At 39.0% G+C, this 15,491-nt stretch overlaps 1 protein-coding gene across 1 annotated transcript in view; it reads left to right on the top strand.

Moving 5' to 3' along the window:
* The first annotated feature begins 488 nt into the window (after positions 1–488).
* Positions 489–15,491, top strand: part of ECT2 (epithelial cell transforming 2) — a 29,673-nt gene continuing 14,670 nt past the window's right edge. Inside the window, exons 1-15 of the mRNA XM_050902557.1 lie at positions 489–531; positions 3,192–3,349; positions 4,404–4,483; positions 4,585–4,677; positions 5,620–5,805; positions 6,343–6,432; positions 7,480–7,587; positions 8,770–8,843; positions 8,986–9,116; positions 10,144–10,259; positions 10,462–10,524; positions 10,911–11,133; positions 12,711–12,847; positions 13,538–13,657; positions 15,323–15,391. Coding sequence (XP_050758514.1) covers positions 3,220–3,349; positions 4,404–4,483; positions 4,585–4,677; positions 5,620–5,805; positions 6,343–6,432; positions 7,480–7,587; positions 8,770–8,843; positions 8,986–9,116; positions 10,144–10,259; positions 10,462–10,524; positions 10,911–11,133; positions 12,711–12,847; positions 13,538–13,657; positions 15,323–15,391 — 1,620 coding nt within the window. The 5' untranslated portion in view covers positions 489–531; positions 3,192–3,219. The remainder of the gene's footprint in view (positions 532–3,191; positions 3,350–4,403; positions 4,484–4,584; positions 4,678–5,619; positions 5,806–6,342; positions 6,433–7,479; positions 7,588–8,769; positions 8,844–8,985; positions 9,117–10,143; positions 10,260–10,461; positions 10,525–10,910; positions 11,134–12,710; positions 12,848–13,537; positions 13,658–15,322; positions 15,392–15,491) is intronic.

Here is a 15,491-nt window from a genome sequence, read left to right as displayed (position 1 = left end):
GCTATCCCCACCGTACGGCCACGGGACAGCTGTTAAAGCGGCTCTGGAGCTCCCCGGCATGCGGCCTGCCCTGGCCGGGAGCCGGACAGCCCCTCACACCGGCAGCCGCGGCTGCGCGCCCCCGCGGCCGCTCCATCCGGGCCTCTGCGCCGCGGCCGTTGGAAGCGTTCGAAACCCTCCAGCAGCCAATCAGCGCAGAGCGCCGCCCACCCATCCGGCAACCTGCTCTCGGTTACCGCAACAAGGCCTCTTCGTCTGCCCAGGAAACTTCCCACCGCCAATGGGAGGCTGCCCAGCATGAGCAGCAGGTGCGCATCCAATCAGAGACGGCAGGACGCGAAGCGCCGTCCAAAAAAGGGAGGGGAAGGGGGCGGGACATCTCGGAGAGATGCCGAATGAGGTGGCGGCTTACAGAGGGGCGGTGGGGCTGGCGGCCAATGCGCGGCGCACTTAGTGCGGGGGCTCGCTTTTTGAATTGGTGGTGGCAGCCGCTCATGGCGGAGGTTGTCTTTGCGGTTGGCGACATCGGCGGTGAGAGGGGAGGTGGCCCTGGGCGTCGGGAGCGGGCGGGTGTGCCCGGGATGGGGCTGGGGAGCCCGAGCCCGAGCCCGAGCCCTAGCCCGAGGGGGACCGCGGTGTGTGCGGGCAGCCTGGGGCGGGGCCGGCTGAGGTGGGCCGGGGGTTGTGCCTAGGGCACCTGTGGGAGCTGGGCGCCTCTCGGGGCAGCCCCGCTGCTCGGCGCCGCTCCGGGCCCTCTTTAGGCCGCCTGCCGTCTCCTCTGGGCAGAGCGGAGGCCCAGGCCCGCTGGCACCTGCTAGCTCCTAAGGTGAGAGTAGCTGGCGGTATCTAATCTTGCCTCTGGCCACCTCCCAGCAGGGCAGCTTGATCACGCTCCTGGGTGGTTCCTCGGGAGGGAAATGGGCAACATGGGAGGTTTTTTAATGTTGACTGCTTGCTTTAAAAAACATATTTTAGCGGTGGATGTTTTGTGACCTTCAGGCTTTCCACAAACTATTGGGAGGTCATTTGTAAGTGTATTCAGGTCTGCCTGAGTCCTGTAGTGATGGTGTTCTGCCTTTTGTTCCTTTTTATGTGAAAGGAAACTGTTATGTTTGTGTCTTCAGTGTGCTGTTTGTTCTCTTCCGTATCTTGGCACTCTCAGTGTGTAAGTCTAGTGACTAGTATTATGTTATTAATTAATATGTGGCCATTAAAACACGGAATGTATTTTTAAATACACACAGAATGGAACCCCTTAAATAAATAAATTGGAAATGCCATAAAGAAAATGAATGCCCAGCCCAAAGTATGGGCTTCTCCCAAATGTACTGCGAAGTTCTCTGTAAATGTGTGTTCATATACATGTTATTAGGTATAACAACAGCAGCATGACAAGAATCATATCGATGTCAGACTTTTTAAAAATAATCTGTAGGATTTAAATTTAATGGTACCCTTAAGCAGAGGGGTTTTTTTGGTCTGATTTTACATATAATTGTCTATGTGGTAATCATTATTAACAATATGGTTTGAATCTTCCAAGATTATGCTTCCCTCCACCCTCGCTGCCAAAGAAGAGGTAATTGTATAACAGTTCCTGATGGTATCCTTATAGCCTTCTGGACAGGTGATCCCTAAAGACTCTTTCTGGTTAAAGTTACTTTCTCTTCTTGCTAGGTCTCAAGCTATTCTGAGATAAACTAGCTGGGTGATGGGGACTTACTGCTAGGAAACTTAATTCTGTGGAGCCTGCACAGCTGTGTGTGAATTAAAATTGCAACTAAGGTGGCAATTTTGATAACTGAATATGCCTAGAATGATGATAGATTTGTAGTGTTGACTTATTGCTCATCACTATATTAGGAACTTATCTGATGTATTATGAAGATATGAATCCTGCCAAGAGTCTCAAACATGATCTCCTAAACTCTAGAAGATAAACTCTTTTCTATATTGTCGTTATGCCAAAACACCCCCTTTTTTTTTTTTGTATTCTGATTTTTACTTTGCTTTGTAATTGGCCAGGCATTGCACAACTTGAAAAATAGTATGTGCTATTCTCCAAGGGTTTTGCTACCTCGTGAGTCCTCTTTCAGACAAGGCTTTAATGTATTATTTGGGTGGCTCCTGTTTTAAAGGGGCGTTTACAGTCATGAGGAGAATGACTTCAGTTAAAGTGATAGAGGGTTATTATGCTACAGCTGTTCAGATACAGTGGTTATTCTAGGTAACTTCTGATATCACTGTGCAAATATTTAAATTTGCGTGAATGATGAAAACACAGGAAATGCATGCTTCTTGCTTCACACACAAAGGAAAATGTGCTAGATGTTAGGCAGGTGTCCTAGAACAAATTTTCTGGTACAAGATTCAGGTAGCTACCTGTACAAAATACGAGAGGAATGAGAATTCTGCCTTTCCGGTATGTGACAAGTTTGTTTGTTTGGGCAGGGAGAGCACAGATATATTCTATCTGTGAGAAGACAGAAGACCTCTTTATCTGATGATGAATGGATACTTCTACTATATTATCGTTAATGTAGGACAATAGACTAGATCATACAAATATATATATATATATATGCTTATTAACTTTGTAGACACTTTCATGCATTTTGAGAAACTTAATTTTTCCTTGAGTAAATACTGCTCATTCTACTCCCTGGGTGGTCATTTTTATATAACCACAGTAACTCTAGCCAGTTCACCTGAAAAATCAAATTTTAGGAAGGTGCTTTGTGTACCCTAATTTGTCTGCTAATGTTTCACTTTAACAATGCTAACCTTGGTCTCAAATCTAGCTTATAATAGTTTATCACTGAAGCAAACAAGTGCTTTTAGTTTGTTGGTGTTTTGTGATGGAACTTTTTCAAAGGAACACTAGAGTTAGTGCTTCCCTGCTGCTCAGAGTTGAAGTACCCCCTCTGCAGCTTTCTGTGCAAATGAATTATTTCTGTGGTAAGCAGCCTGCTCAGAACCATTTCTGTAATAGGTTTGTTGTCAGTCCTTTCTATCAGTTGTGTGACTCCTAATACTCTTTCAGAACTACTCTATCAGTGTGAGTGGGATTTTAATAAGTCTAAATGTTTTGTTTTCAGAAGTCTGAAGTTACTTCGGACTGCCTTAGTCATAGAACTCTTATTAATGAGCTTTTTGCAACTGTAACTTAGTTTAGCACATTTGTCTTCTAGCTGTTGAAGAAAGAAGCAAGACGTAATCATGGCTGACAACAGTACGCTGGTGTCTGAAACCGGGAGGAGCCTCTTGGCTGATTCTTCTGTTCTCGGTTCAAAAATTATAGAAACATCCAAAGAGAATGTATTTCCTGGATCTGTTTTGAATGTTGAAGGTAATGGGAGAAACTTATTTTAAGACTACTGTGTTTTTGTAATGACTGATTACTTTGTAGGTATTTAGTAGTTTTGAAAAACCAAAAGTGCTTTGCTTGAGCTACAGAATTGTATCTAGGGTAGCCAAAAGGGTGTTGGTTTGGTATCCTTTCACCAACAAAGGGACTGTCTTAATTTTTAACTCATCTTGTTATAAAAATTTGGGGTTACAGCCGTGAAATCAAACGAGTCTTCTGGCTGATGTATAGAAAGCTGTTAGTTCCATTTGATGCCTCTTCTGTGGAATAAATCATTCCAGGTCATATTTTGACACCAGTGTTTGGAAACTACAGCTGCTCTGTTGTGTACAGGTAGACCTTAGAGAGATGAATAGTCTTGAGCCTGAAATTAATTCAAGAACAAATCTTGAAATGAAAAAACAACAAAAAAGGTATTTTTGTTTTTCTGCAATGCAGTAGCCAAAATCCAGCGGCAGTGTTTTTGTGCAAATGACATGGAGGCAACACTTGTCCCTTCTTCCTAATATTTTGAAAGCTTATTAATACATGGAGAAAAAGAACAAGATATCTAACTTCAGTTCTGATATTCCTTGATGAAACTGAGCAGTTACTAGGAAGTAATGAACCTTGTCAGCCAGGAACACGGAAACTAGAAAAGATACCAACTGTCTATTTTCCAGCAAGTCTTGGTATCTAATTCTACTAGAAGCATTAAATCAATTTTGTTGTTTTTCCTTTTTTTTTTTTTTTTCTTTTTGCCCTTGCTGACTCTTCTTGCATGTTCTTGCTTTGACTGTAAGGTAGCTGGTCATGAATTGCAGGATCTTGTTTCACCATATGCTAGAAAGTTTAGGCTCTATGGTCAATTGGGTATGCCTTAATTAAAGGACAGGCTTCTTGAGGTAACATTTCTTTTCAGGCTTGTTCCTGATAAACAAGGTATCTCGAAAGGATGCAGTCGGCCTGTATTCTTCTATACGTTATTGCTTGATTTAGACCTAACATGGATTTTTCTATTAAAATACGAATATTACCCTTGTTTCTCTATAAACAGAAGAAATGCCTCAAATAGAAACAAGAGTGGTTTTGGTTCAGGAAGCAGGGAAACGTGAGGAGCTTCTGAAAGCCTTGGAGGTATGTAGGTCTAAGATAAAACAGTCACTGGAGTGAGATGGTATGCTTTTAGACTTCTAGTAACCAATTTGGTTCTGTACTAAAGTTCTCCTCTTCCACAGACCATTAAGATTATGGAAGTACCAGTTATAAAGATAAAGGAAACTAGTCCTGGTAAATCAGAAGAAAAACTAATAAAAAGTATTATTCATATGGTATGTCATGCAATTAAGCACATGTGATTGCATGCAGCATGTTGTACTTCACTGGGACTGAAATGTGCACACGCTTTAATTTACATTAATTGGGCATAATGGTCACAATATATGCTAACGTTTCTGATGGTGTCACTTAAAGCTCGTCAAAATTGTCACTTTTTTACAAACACTTTCTCAAATATGGAGGTAATATCTGCAGCTCTTAATTAGTGGTGCTTTCTAACAGGGATAGAAATATCGATGGAGACATTCAACTGCATGCTTATATTCAGTTAACACATAAGTTTTTGCTATGAACTGACTTCGTAATTGGTTAATTGACTTCTCTTTCAATTGAAAGCTGCATTTAAACGTAAGTGTAAGAAGTGGTTCTCCATTTCTTGATGTGAAAAACCTAGAAAATAAAATTTGGAACTAATGATTGAAACTGGAACAGACCAAATTTTTAGAGTCCTTAAAAATATCAAGCAATGAACAACATTGACTTCTCTTCTTTAGATCTTATGCAGCACGGAGCTTGCTGTTGCAAGCTGGATGCTACTTTTTAGTAGCATCCGGAAGTACCTTAAACTGTTCTGACAGTCTGAAATTTCATTTCTCTTTTGTGCTTAGTTTGGTGGGTTTTTTCCCTATCTGTAGATATTTCCAATACTATGTTGTCAGTGTGAACTGATACGTAAACTACTAAAGTAACTACAATTCTTATTCTTCAGAAGCAGGAATTGCTTTAAGACTTTTTTTTTAGGTGCAGTTCATAGCTATTCTTATGCTAGAGAACAGTGCATCTCATTCAGCTTTCACAAATACTGAGAGTCTGTCTCTGTTGAAATCTGAATCATACATTTTTCTAATGGTCCAAAATAAAAATCAGTTGAATTTTGACACTAGTGTAAGTATGTTGCCTGAATAATGCTTTCCCCTTCATCCCCATACATCAAGGAAATTAAAGTGCCCTACATTAAGACAGACATGGTAGAAGAGCTTGGAGATTCTGATTCCCCAGAATTTGAGACTATCTTTGTTGTGTCCGACTTCCAAGATTCTATCTTTAACAATCTCTGCAAAGCAGATTGCCGTGTCATTGGACCTCCAGTAGTACTGCACTGTGCACAAAAGGAGAGGTATGTGCTTTCTGTTGAAATCAGCTGAGTAGTTTTCTGGTGCAGTGAGTTCTAAATATTAAGTGTTCAAAATAAAATCTATTTTGCTTTGCCAATCATAAATGTTCTTAGCAAGAGAATTTTAACAAAAGCAAGTTTCTAATATTGTGTTAGAATATTGCATGGAGTGAGAAAGCACAGGCAGACAGTAGTGAAGCTACAACTACTGTTGTTGACCCACTAGTTGGGATTGTGCCATTAGGAAAGGCAGCATACAAACGATGCTCTAGCAGACGCTTTATATTTCCAAAGGTTGTCACGTAGAGGGGATGGATTGGGGAGGAAAAAAAGGATGGAGCGCTACCTGTGGAACTTGGGGATGCTCTAGTTACTTTATCAGAATGCTGGCAGGTCTGGAGCTGAGGTATAACTGAATACGCAGACTTGGACTAGTGTCTGATGCATTTTAATACTAGGAACAATAGTACTGTATGAAAGATAATGTTAAAACTTTAATGGAAGCAGTATGCTTTTGACTAATAAACTTACTTCTTACTTTCAGCCTTTACCTTTCTCCTGTCGTCCACTGTACTGTGCAAGTATGTTGAACTTGGTACTGTGCTTTACAGGATTCAGAAAGAAAGATGAATTAGTAAGACTTTTTTTCCTTTGGATTGGTAAAACTATGTTAAGTTTATTTTCAAAATACTCTTCTGTTCTATCACCCATAGGGTTTAGCCATGAGTAGAGCTCGTATGGGGGGAATGAATTGTTTGTTTTGTTGCATGTCCAGAGGCAGTGATATTTGAGGGTGGGAACAAAACTGTTTCCTTGTCCAAGTCATTTTGTCCATGCCATTTTTGGTCACTTTTTTGCTGAGTGACATTAAACAGCTCTAATTCAGTAGGGCTTAAAGATTTGTAGACTGAGGCTTCGGATAAGACGATGTTTACCCAATAGTGTCCTCTTATTTGTACAGGTAGTAGTGTGGTCAAGTAAAGCTTTGTAGTCCTGTTCAGAGCATTTGCAGACATGTTATCTTGCTGCCATGCTATTTTGCTATCATGCTATCAGGACTTTAGTCGTGACATATCTAGGTATGAAGTGGTTTGATACTCTAGCACTTTGCTTTTCCATTTCAGTGATGCAGTTGACACCTAATTTCCCTATTGGACCCCTGGGAATCAACAATATGGCTCCACATCTTCATCTGGGGAAAAAAAACGCCAAAGCAAAAGCCTCTGCCCAGTGTTAGGGATAGTTAGATTTGATCTGCTAGATTCAAACTGGACAAATCACAATCTTACGTAAATTCTGGCAATTGCCCCTTCAGGTAGAATTGACTAAATCAATGAGGAAAACATGCTTTAAATCTATTGTGCATGAAAAGGTGAAGGCATTATGTATGATGATCACGAGAGTACTGGTGGCTTGGGTAGTCTTCCTCAAGCTACACAGCAAGGCTGTATTAAAGGTTAAAAAAAAAAAAGAAAAGTTAATAGTTCTTCTGCTGTATCAGCTGTATCTTCTCCTGTAGACGTGAACAAGTTGTTTTAAGAACAAATCAGAGCATTTCTATTCCTAGACATTTAATGTAACCTCCTGTAGCTTGCTTTGTAAACTATTTTTATACTGCTCTCACTCTGCACTGTATGCTTCAAAAGATATACTGAGAACTTATTTTGTCTTTATTTTTCAGGTTAAGCTAGTGACCTTGGTTCATCATATGGGTGGAATTATTCGAAGGGACTTTAGCTCAAAAGTTACACATCTGGTGGCTAACTCAACACATGGAGACAAATTCAGAGTATGTAAGCTTGAGTTGGTACTTCATGGAAACTTTCAGAATTTGGCTCTTGTAGACTAAGTCTGTAAATTATACTTCAGCTCCTAAGTTGCTGGATTTTTTCCTGTACTAAACAATGACTTGTAGTGGTGAGTTCATCTCCATCTGGTGTTGAGCTTTGACGTGTTTTTGTCTCTGTTAGAGATCTAAATAATATAAATTGCCTGAATGCAGAGATTTTGAAATAAACAAGTATAGTAAATAACAAGAACCAAAATGTTTCTTAAGTACTGATGTTATCAGTACTTAAGACACTTAAACTGATGAACAATTGTTCATCAATGAACAAGTGTTTACGTATCAACATGCCTGCTCTTTTTTTGTCCCTCCAAACAATAAACTTCGAGGTAACTTGCAAAAAACTTTAGTACTCAATTTGTATGCATTTTCTTTTAAAAATATTTTTAACTTGTTATGTGTAAGTGTTCAAATCTTCCTTCATGTATAAATATATGCGAAGCTTTTTTTTTTCTGACAACACCAAAAGGGAATCCTTCAGGACATGTATGTCCAGCTGACAAATAAATACAAGTTTATAGGTTTTTGTACCATGGAATAGGACATAGCAATGCCTGTGTCCCTTGACTCTCCCTTGTTTGAATTGTTAGTAGGCTGTTGCTTTTTTCCTAGTCTGTCTTTCTAATCTTCCAGTTGGAAGAGAAGACCTACTTTCTAACTCTGTTCAAACACTCCTTTCTGCCAACTCAAAGGGAAAAAGTAGGAAAACTTTACAGTCTCTTTCAAGCAGTCATGGAAGTTACCTTTGGAATAGTTGCTTCCTCTTTGGTAAAAGCAGGCTAGGATATTTGTCTTCATACAAAGTATTAAAAGCAGAAAAAAGATCCCATATTCCACTGGAACAGAGATTTGGTTTTGTGGTTTTATGAGTGATGAAGGACATCGGACTAACAAAATGGTGCACTTGAGTAAGTGTCAAAATAGTTATTGATCTGATCTCCTAGTCACTGAAGAATTAGTACGCTCTAACTCTTGGGAGTTACAGTTGGACATGATTCTTGAAGGAATATGTTCACTTTTTGCAGTCTGGAAAAGTAAAAGCAAGGTTATGAATTTTTCTTGGCATGGGAAGGACATAAATGGAAATAGTTACTTGGTACAACTTGTGCTTTTCCTGTTTTGTAGATCGCTGTAAGTCTTGGTACTCCTATCGTGAAAGCTGAGTGGATTTATAAGGCTTGGGAGAAAAGGAATGAAATGTAAGTGTTTATTTTCCTTCAGCCTTAACCTTGCATCCTGTTCACCTGTAGTGTTGTGAGCTTCTGTTTAAATAGTGACGTAGCAATAATTTAGTGACCTTTTTGTGCGTCTCTCTTTTTTTTTTTTCTTTTCTCCTTTCAGTGATTTCTGTGCAGCTGATGATGACTTTAGAAATCAGTTCAAGGTTCCTCCCTTCCAGGATTGCATGTTAAGTTTCCTTGGATTCTCTGATGATGAGAAAGCTAACATGGAAGAAATGACAGAAATGCAAGGTTATTATTTATGAAAGTTGACCTGTGGAAAGAAGGGGATTTACAGCTGATAAATACTTCACTGAAGCTGAAATGCTGGATCGTGAATCCTGAAATATTAATGAAGACTCTTCAACTTGGAGAGATATAAATTGATTTTTAGATGTCGGTGTATGCATAAGTTCTGGTAGCTGTTGAAGACTTCAGACTTCCTAGGCTGATTGAAACTAGACGATTTAAAAAGAAGTAATTGTAGGATGCTTGAAGATATCCTGGAAAACTTGCTACATAATTTGTATGTTCTCCTTCAGTTTTCATAATCAGTTTTGTGGTATACATCTTTACATAATACCCAGGAAGCATCTACAATGTTTACAACTTTGATATGAATCATCACTGGTAAAACACTTGATTGGAAGTGTTCTGTTTTTTGGTAGTGTAGTACAATATTAATAATTACATTGACAGTAATGATGTAACGGCTAACTTGCAAGTCTCCAGCCTTGTATTGCTAGCATTGCAGTCATAACAGAACTATAGACGTGGGAATGGAGCAAGCTTGTAACAGCAAGGCTTCCTCAAAACAGATGAGAGATGAAAGTTGACTGGGTTTGGTTTTTTTTTTTTTTGCCCTTTCCCCTGACCTCTTTACCTAAAGCTACTTATAAGATTGTGACATGCCCAGGTTCTAGCTTGTGGATGTTTTCAGGATAAGTATTCCTGGCTTGCTCTTCATGAAACAAGAAAAGCTTTCCAGAAGAATATTGCATTTATTGCCAGACAGGTTTAAATGCCTTCTGAACTCCGTGTACTCTTGACTTTTCAATGTGTACTTTACTACTGCATGCTACATCCTATTTCCCAAAAGCTGTGCACTGCTGGTAAGATCTGGTGTGTTATGTAAGCCCAACAACTGATCAGCTCACTGAAGAGTTCATCTCTTTGGCTCTTCTCTCATTAATGATAGGTGCCACAGAACTATCAAGTGAGCTACTAATTTCTAACAGTAATATTCTTCCGTCTTGCTAATTTGCCTTTTTTTATCTAGGAGGACATTATTTACCAGTTGGTGATGAAAGGTGTACGCACTTAGTGGTTGAAGAAAGTACAGTAAAAGATCTTCCATTTGAACCTTTAAAAAAACTTTATGTTGTAAAGCAAGAGGTTAGTGCTGACAAATTCTTGAAAGAATATTGCTGTATAATACTAGGTATGAGATTTTTTTTTTTTCTTTCCAGAATAAGCCACATGTTAAGGCAGTTTGCATGCAAACTGCCTTACTATTATATATACTATTTTGAATATTTTTAACTTTGGGTGAAGCCCTGTAATGTGTTCTTAATGTGTGTTTTCTTTTTTCCTATAGTGGTTCTGGGGAAGCATTCAAATGGATGCCAGAGCTGGAGAGTCCATGTATTTATTTGAGAAGGTATGTTGAACTCTCTCACATAATGCGCAGCATGTGTTTGGTGGTAAAATTAGCATGCACGATAGTATGTGTGGGGCCAGAGGTCAAATGTTTTAAAGCAACATTTAAGTTCCAGAAAATCCATTATAAATTTTATACATAGAATACTAATTTGGAAAAAAACTTTTTTCTGCTTCCCAAAGGTTGAACTTATTTTTAGTCAAACAAAATACTAGTGTGGTTTCCAGTTTAAAAATAAAAAAAAAAGTACTTTGCCCATTTTCCCTCGGCTTCCCTAAGAAGAGTTGTGTTGTGTGCTGATCTCTACAATTAACTTACCTTTGCACTGAGTTGAGCTGGACACAGTGGGTAAAAACACTAAACTAAACTTTCTTTTACTACTACAGTCAGAGAGTCCTGGCCTCAAGAAGTCTGTGTCACTACTTTCCCTGAACACTCCAAACAGCAATCGCAAAAGACGTCGTTTGAAAGAGACTCTTGCACAACTGACCAGAGAAACGGACATGTCACCATTCCCTCCTCGAAAACGCCCATCAGCTGAACATTCGCTTTCTATTGGGTCCTTGCTGGATATTTCTAACACTCCAGAGTCGAGTACTGCCAATGGAGGTAGAGCTAAAAACTTTCATTCAGACACATTTGCACTGTTTAAGAGCTCTCTGCATACAAGTGGTAACGGTAGTGGTAGGGAAGTCTTACAGGTTTTGCTACAGATTTGCTAAGTAATTCCAGGCTTTCGCCTTTTTGAAGTGTGCGGAAACCAGAATTGGAGTGAAGAGTTCAGACAGAGGTCAGGCTGCCTCTTGTCATTGCAGTAAGCGTATTCATATCCAAAGGAAAACAAGGAAAAGATATGGAATTGATAAATATGAAGTACAGTATAGTGTTACTCCAAAATGCTTCAAATACTGTGCTGAAAATCTGCAGCAAATAAGCAACGTAGTTTACAGTAAATCATCTAAAAACCTCTCCAGTAGGATACTTGGAGAAAGGAGGACAGAGATTCTTTTCTAAAGGAATTAAAGGGAAAATTCCTGCAAAGCCCACTCCTAGGTCTTTGAAATGTTCTGTTGAGGTAACACTATTTGTGCCAGCAAACTGTCATGTCTAAAACTTCCCAAGAATATAAATCACCAACTAGTTTTGATGAGTTAATTGGCAAAGAGCTTTTAATATCTCTGCATATGGCTCTCGTGGAAGAGAGGAAACTGCAAAATTTTGGATAAGTCAAAAACTAGTTTTTTGGAAAAAAAAAAAAAAAAAAGCCCCAGTTCCATCATATAGAGGAGGTATCTGGAGTTACTACTGCTTTAAAAAGGCCCCTGTATACAAGTCAAATAAGAAATCTCAGGCACAACCTGTAAGTGGTAATTCAGAAGGAATGCAGGAAAGATCAGCTTACTCTCAAAGACCAGCTTTCTTAGATCATGCTAGCACTCTTGTAACCCCTGGTACGGAATTTTCTTCTAATCCATTATCGGCAGACAGTTTCAGAAACAGTGCTATTTTGAAAACAACAGGTAAGGTACTTATTTCATAGTAACTGTGACAGTAATGAACTCTGACATCAGAATGAGTGAGTACAGGTCTCTGAGGTCCAATACATGAGCAAATATTTAAAACTTATGGACTGCTCCATATCCACATCGGCTTTAGCTTTAAAAGAAATTACTTCCTTGTGTCTTTCCTCACCCCGCCCCCCCAATAGGATGACATGTAAGTGTTGCATGCAAGGACTGATTTTAATAAATGGTTTTGAGCTACATACCTAATGCAAGGATGGTAGGCAGCTGAAAGATGATTGTTTTCATGGCAAAGTGAAAGTAGAGAAGTACTTTTGTACATAGTGTGTGTATGAATAACGTTCAGCACCTAATCCGCACTTCCTACTAAACATAATAGGGTTAAGTCATTGACCTGCCCGTAAATGGCTTACTAGTTTCGGACTAATTTTGAGGAATAATATATTACTGTTGTTCTATAATTAGTCTGTAATAAAGAAAGCCATTTTCTAGAAAGAGCTCTGGTAACTATAGAATAACCTACAGAATAGCCTTTAAAAAAAAAAAGCTATCTTCCCTTAAAAATTCTGAAGGTTTTTTTTTTTCCTGTCTTTGAGGGTGAGCTTTTTTAGGGACTCTATTGTAATAAAGCTCTATTTTCTTTTGGGAATATCTCTTCATCAGAAACACCAAATTCCTGTGCAAGGCCTTCCAAAAACTCAACTCCTCTTCCACTAAAGCAGTCTGCAAGATGGCAGGTTGCAAAGGAATTGTATCAGACAGAAAGTAACTATGTGGATATTCTAACAACAATCATTCAGGTAAGCTGGTTTTAAAGCAAGTACAGGTCAATTGTAATAAGACATCTAGTGTTTACATCAATGATTACTTTCAACCTGTGATCTGCAGGCTTTTGAGGGCTTGCGTGCATTGAAGGTTCATAAAAAGTTGACAATGTAAACAGTCTCATGTAATTTTACTGACATATAAAAATGTTTAGTATCTGTTAATAATAAAGGCTGGAAAATACAATTTCTATTCTGGGATCTGCAGTGGAATTGTAGTTTGTATGGAAATTCCAAGCTTCAAGAAAATAGGCTCTTCATGATTCATATTTTGAAGATACTAGTGAAGAGAGAGAGATGGCAGGAGAAAAAACCTTGTTTTAATTATTCCAAGAAGAGCAGAATAGCAAACAGCTTACAGGAAGAGCTTAATTTCTAGGAAGTTTGTTTCCATTGCACCTGATTATCTACTTAAAGAATGAGCTAAGATGTGTGTGAGTAGAAAGGTAGATGAAAAGGGGTTATGCTGTAGTGATAAGCACTGAACTCAGTGTTTGTATCTTAAAACCACTCCTCCATAACCCACTCTTGCTAAATGGGAGTATCTCAAGATTGTGACTGCAGGAAAGTATGATCTGGAAGGAAAACACTGTTGCTTTCATTCCTATTTCTAACACAGTGTGTGGTGGTTGGGAGGGCATTAACTTTTTTTGTCTAATTCATCAGTTATTTCAAGTTCCGTTGGAGAAGGAAGGACAACTTGGAGGACCAATTCTTGCACAGGAAGAGATTAAGACCATATTTGGCAGCATTCCAGATATTCTTGATGTGCATACTAAAATCAAGGCAAGCTACAACTTCTCCCCTGCAGGGGAAACCTTGATACAGACTTTGAATCTTTTCTGCATGCTTTAAGTTGTATCTGCTGGATAGGTGTAGATTCATCCTGGTGATGTTACGTACTGTTCAACCTATGGAATTATGTGCAAATCCAAAGTACACTTTAAGATTTAACACTTATTTATAAATATCTGAAGTCTGAGTATTGTGCATGTAACTAATGTTGCCATTCATGAGCTGCCTTCTCCTTTTCCCACTTTAATACTCCTTCCTGTAGGAGGTTTTCTGTAACTGATACAAAACTGGTCTAAAAGGGCCAGTGGTATCAAATGGTAGTCTAACTCTCACAAGTGCTTATAACATAGATGTTTCTATTAAAGCAGTGAGCAAGGACTCTTGGAAGGATAGCTAAAGCTATGGAATTAAAAAAAAAAAAAAAAAAAAAAATCTGTGTTTTCCTGGGCTTTAGACATGTTGATGTAAGGAGACATCTATCGTTCAGTAGGAAAAACTAATCCCTCCTTAAGTGGCTTTGAACCAATTGTCAGTTTTATGAGCTGGTAGTTTCTGACTCGCATTTCAACCTCTGAAGCAGTTGACCTGGTACTGAGGCCTAATAGACTAGAATTCCCTGAGATTGTTTTCTTTTGGCTTGCTTTATTTTATTTTTTGATGTGGATTGCAAGTGCTCTCTGAAGCCCTCTCTGGGTCTCACAATAGACGACCATGCAAGTCTTTCTCAAACATGAAGTCATAAAATCTCCTTCAAATAATGGCATATGTCTGTTCCTGTCTGCATTTCACAGTAGGCTTTTAAAATAGAAGGACTTGCAGACTGCCTGTAACTCAGTGGTTTGTTTTTTTGTGGTTTTTTTTTTCCAACAGTTGGGATCCAGTCTAGTTAATCACAATAGGTGTTGATATGTGCTCACTGAGATGAAGGTAGCACATGTGTGTCCATGTGTCAAGTAGGATTCACCTGCAGCATGCAGTGTAGACAAAGTTGCTTAGATGTAGTGGTTGTGTTTTCCTTTATCTTTGTGCAATAAAGATGAGAATTGCAGCAACAAACCAATATTATTGGTGAATCCTTTTCAGTTAAGGTGAATCCTGAACCTTCAGCTGTGCCCTCCTGTCCCTGTTATTAGCCGACAGTGAATAAGCTTGATCCTTATCAAGCTGATACAGGCTTAACAGCTTGGTCTCGCTTTCCTTGACCCCCTTGTGCAACAAGTGAGAGAAATCTATGCTAGTTCTATTTCAATCCTATCTTATGGACTTAAGAGTCCTATATTAGTTGTGCACTCTTAATTAGAATTGGTTCAACTGTCTTCTGTGTATACTTTTTTAATAATCATTTGGGATATGTTGTGTGTTGGACACAGCAGTGTCATCTTGTTGCAGAGTTGGCTAGTGCTGATACACTGCTAGGCTCTGCTTGCATTGCTTCAAAACTGTATGTTCAGTAAGCCAGAGGTCTCTTGCTTTCAGCTCTCAGTAGACTGAAGGGGCTTAATGTTAAATTATACAGCTTTTAGGATCACCTGTTTTATCAGCATGGAAACACACAGCTAATTATATGTGTTTGGCAGAACACTGATCCCATCTTACAGCATCATGCAGTTCATTCTCATCTTATTTTCTTCCCCCCCATCCCTGCATGTATGCTAGGAAGACCTGGAAGATCTTATGATGAATTGGACTGAAAGCAAAAGTATTGGTGATATCATTCTTAAATATGTAAGTTTCTGTTTCTTTTTTATGCATTAGAGCTACTATGAGCTATTATCTTGCCTTAAAAGTAATCCATTTGTAGGAGCTAGCAAACACAAGTAAAGCA

Source organism: Gymnogyps californianus, chromosome 10 (assembly GCF_018139145.2).
Source record: "Gymnogyps californianus isolate 813 chromosome 10, ASM1813914v2, whole genome shotgun sequence".
In the NCBI taxonomy this organism is placed as follows: domain Eukaryota; kingdom Metazoa; phylum Chordata; class Aves; order Accipitriformes; family Cathartidae; genus Gymnogyps; species Gymnogyps californianus.
Note: the sequence above shows the minus strand (reverse complement) of the source record. Positions and strands in the feature narration are given on the sequence as shown.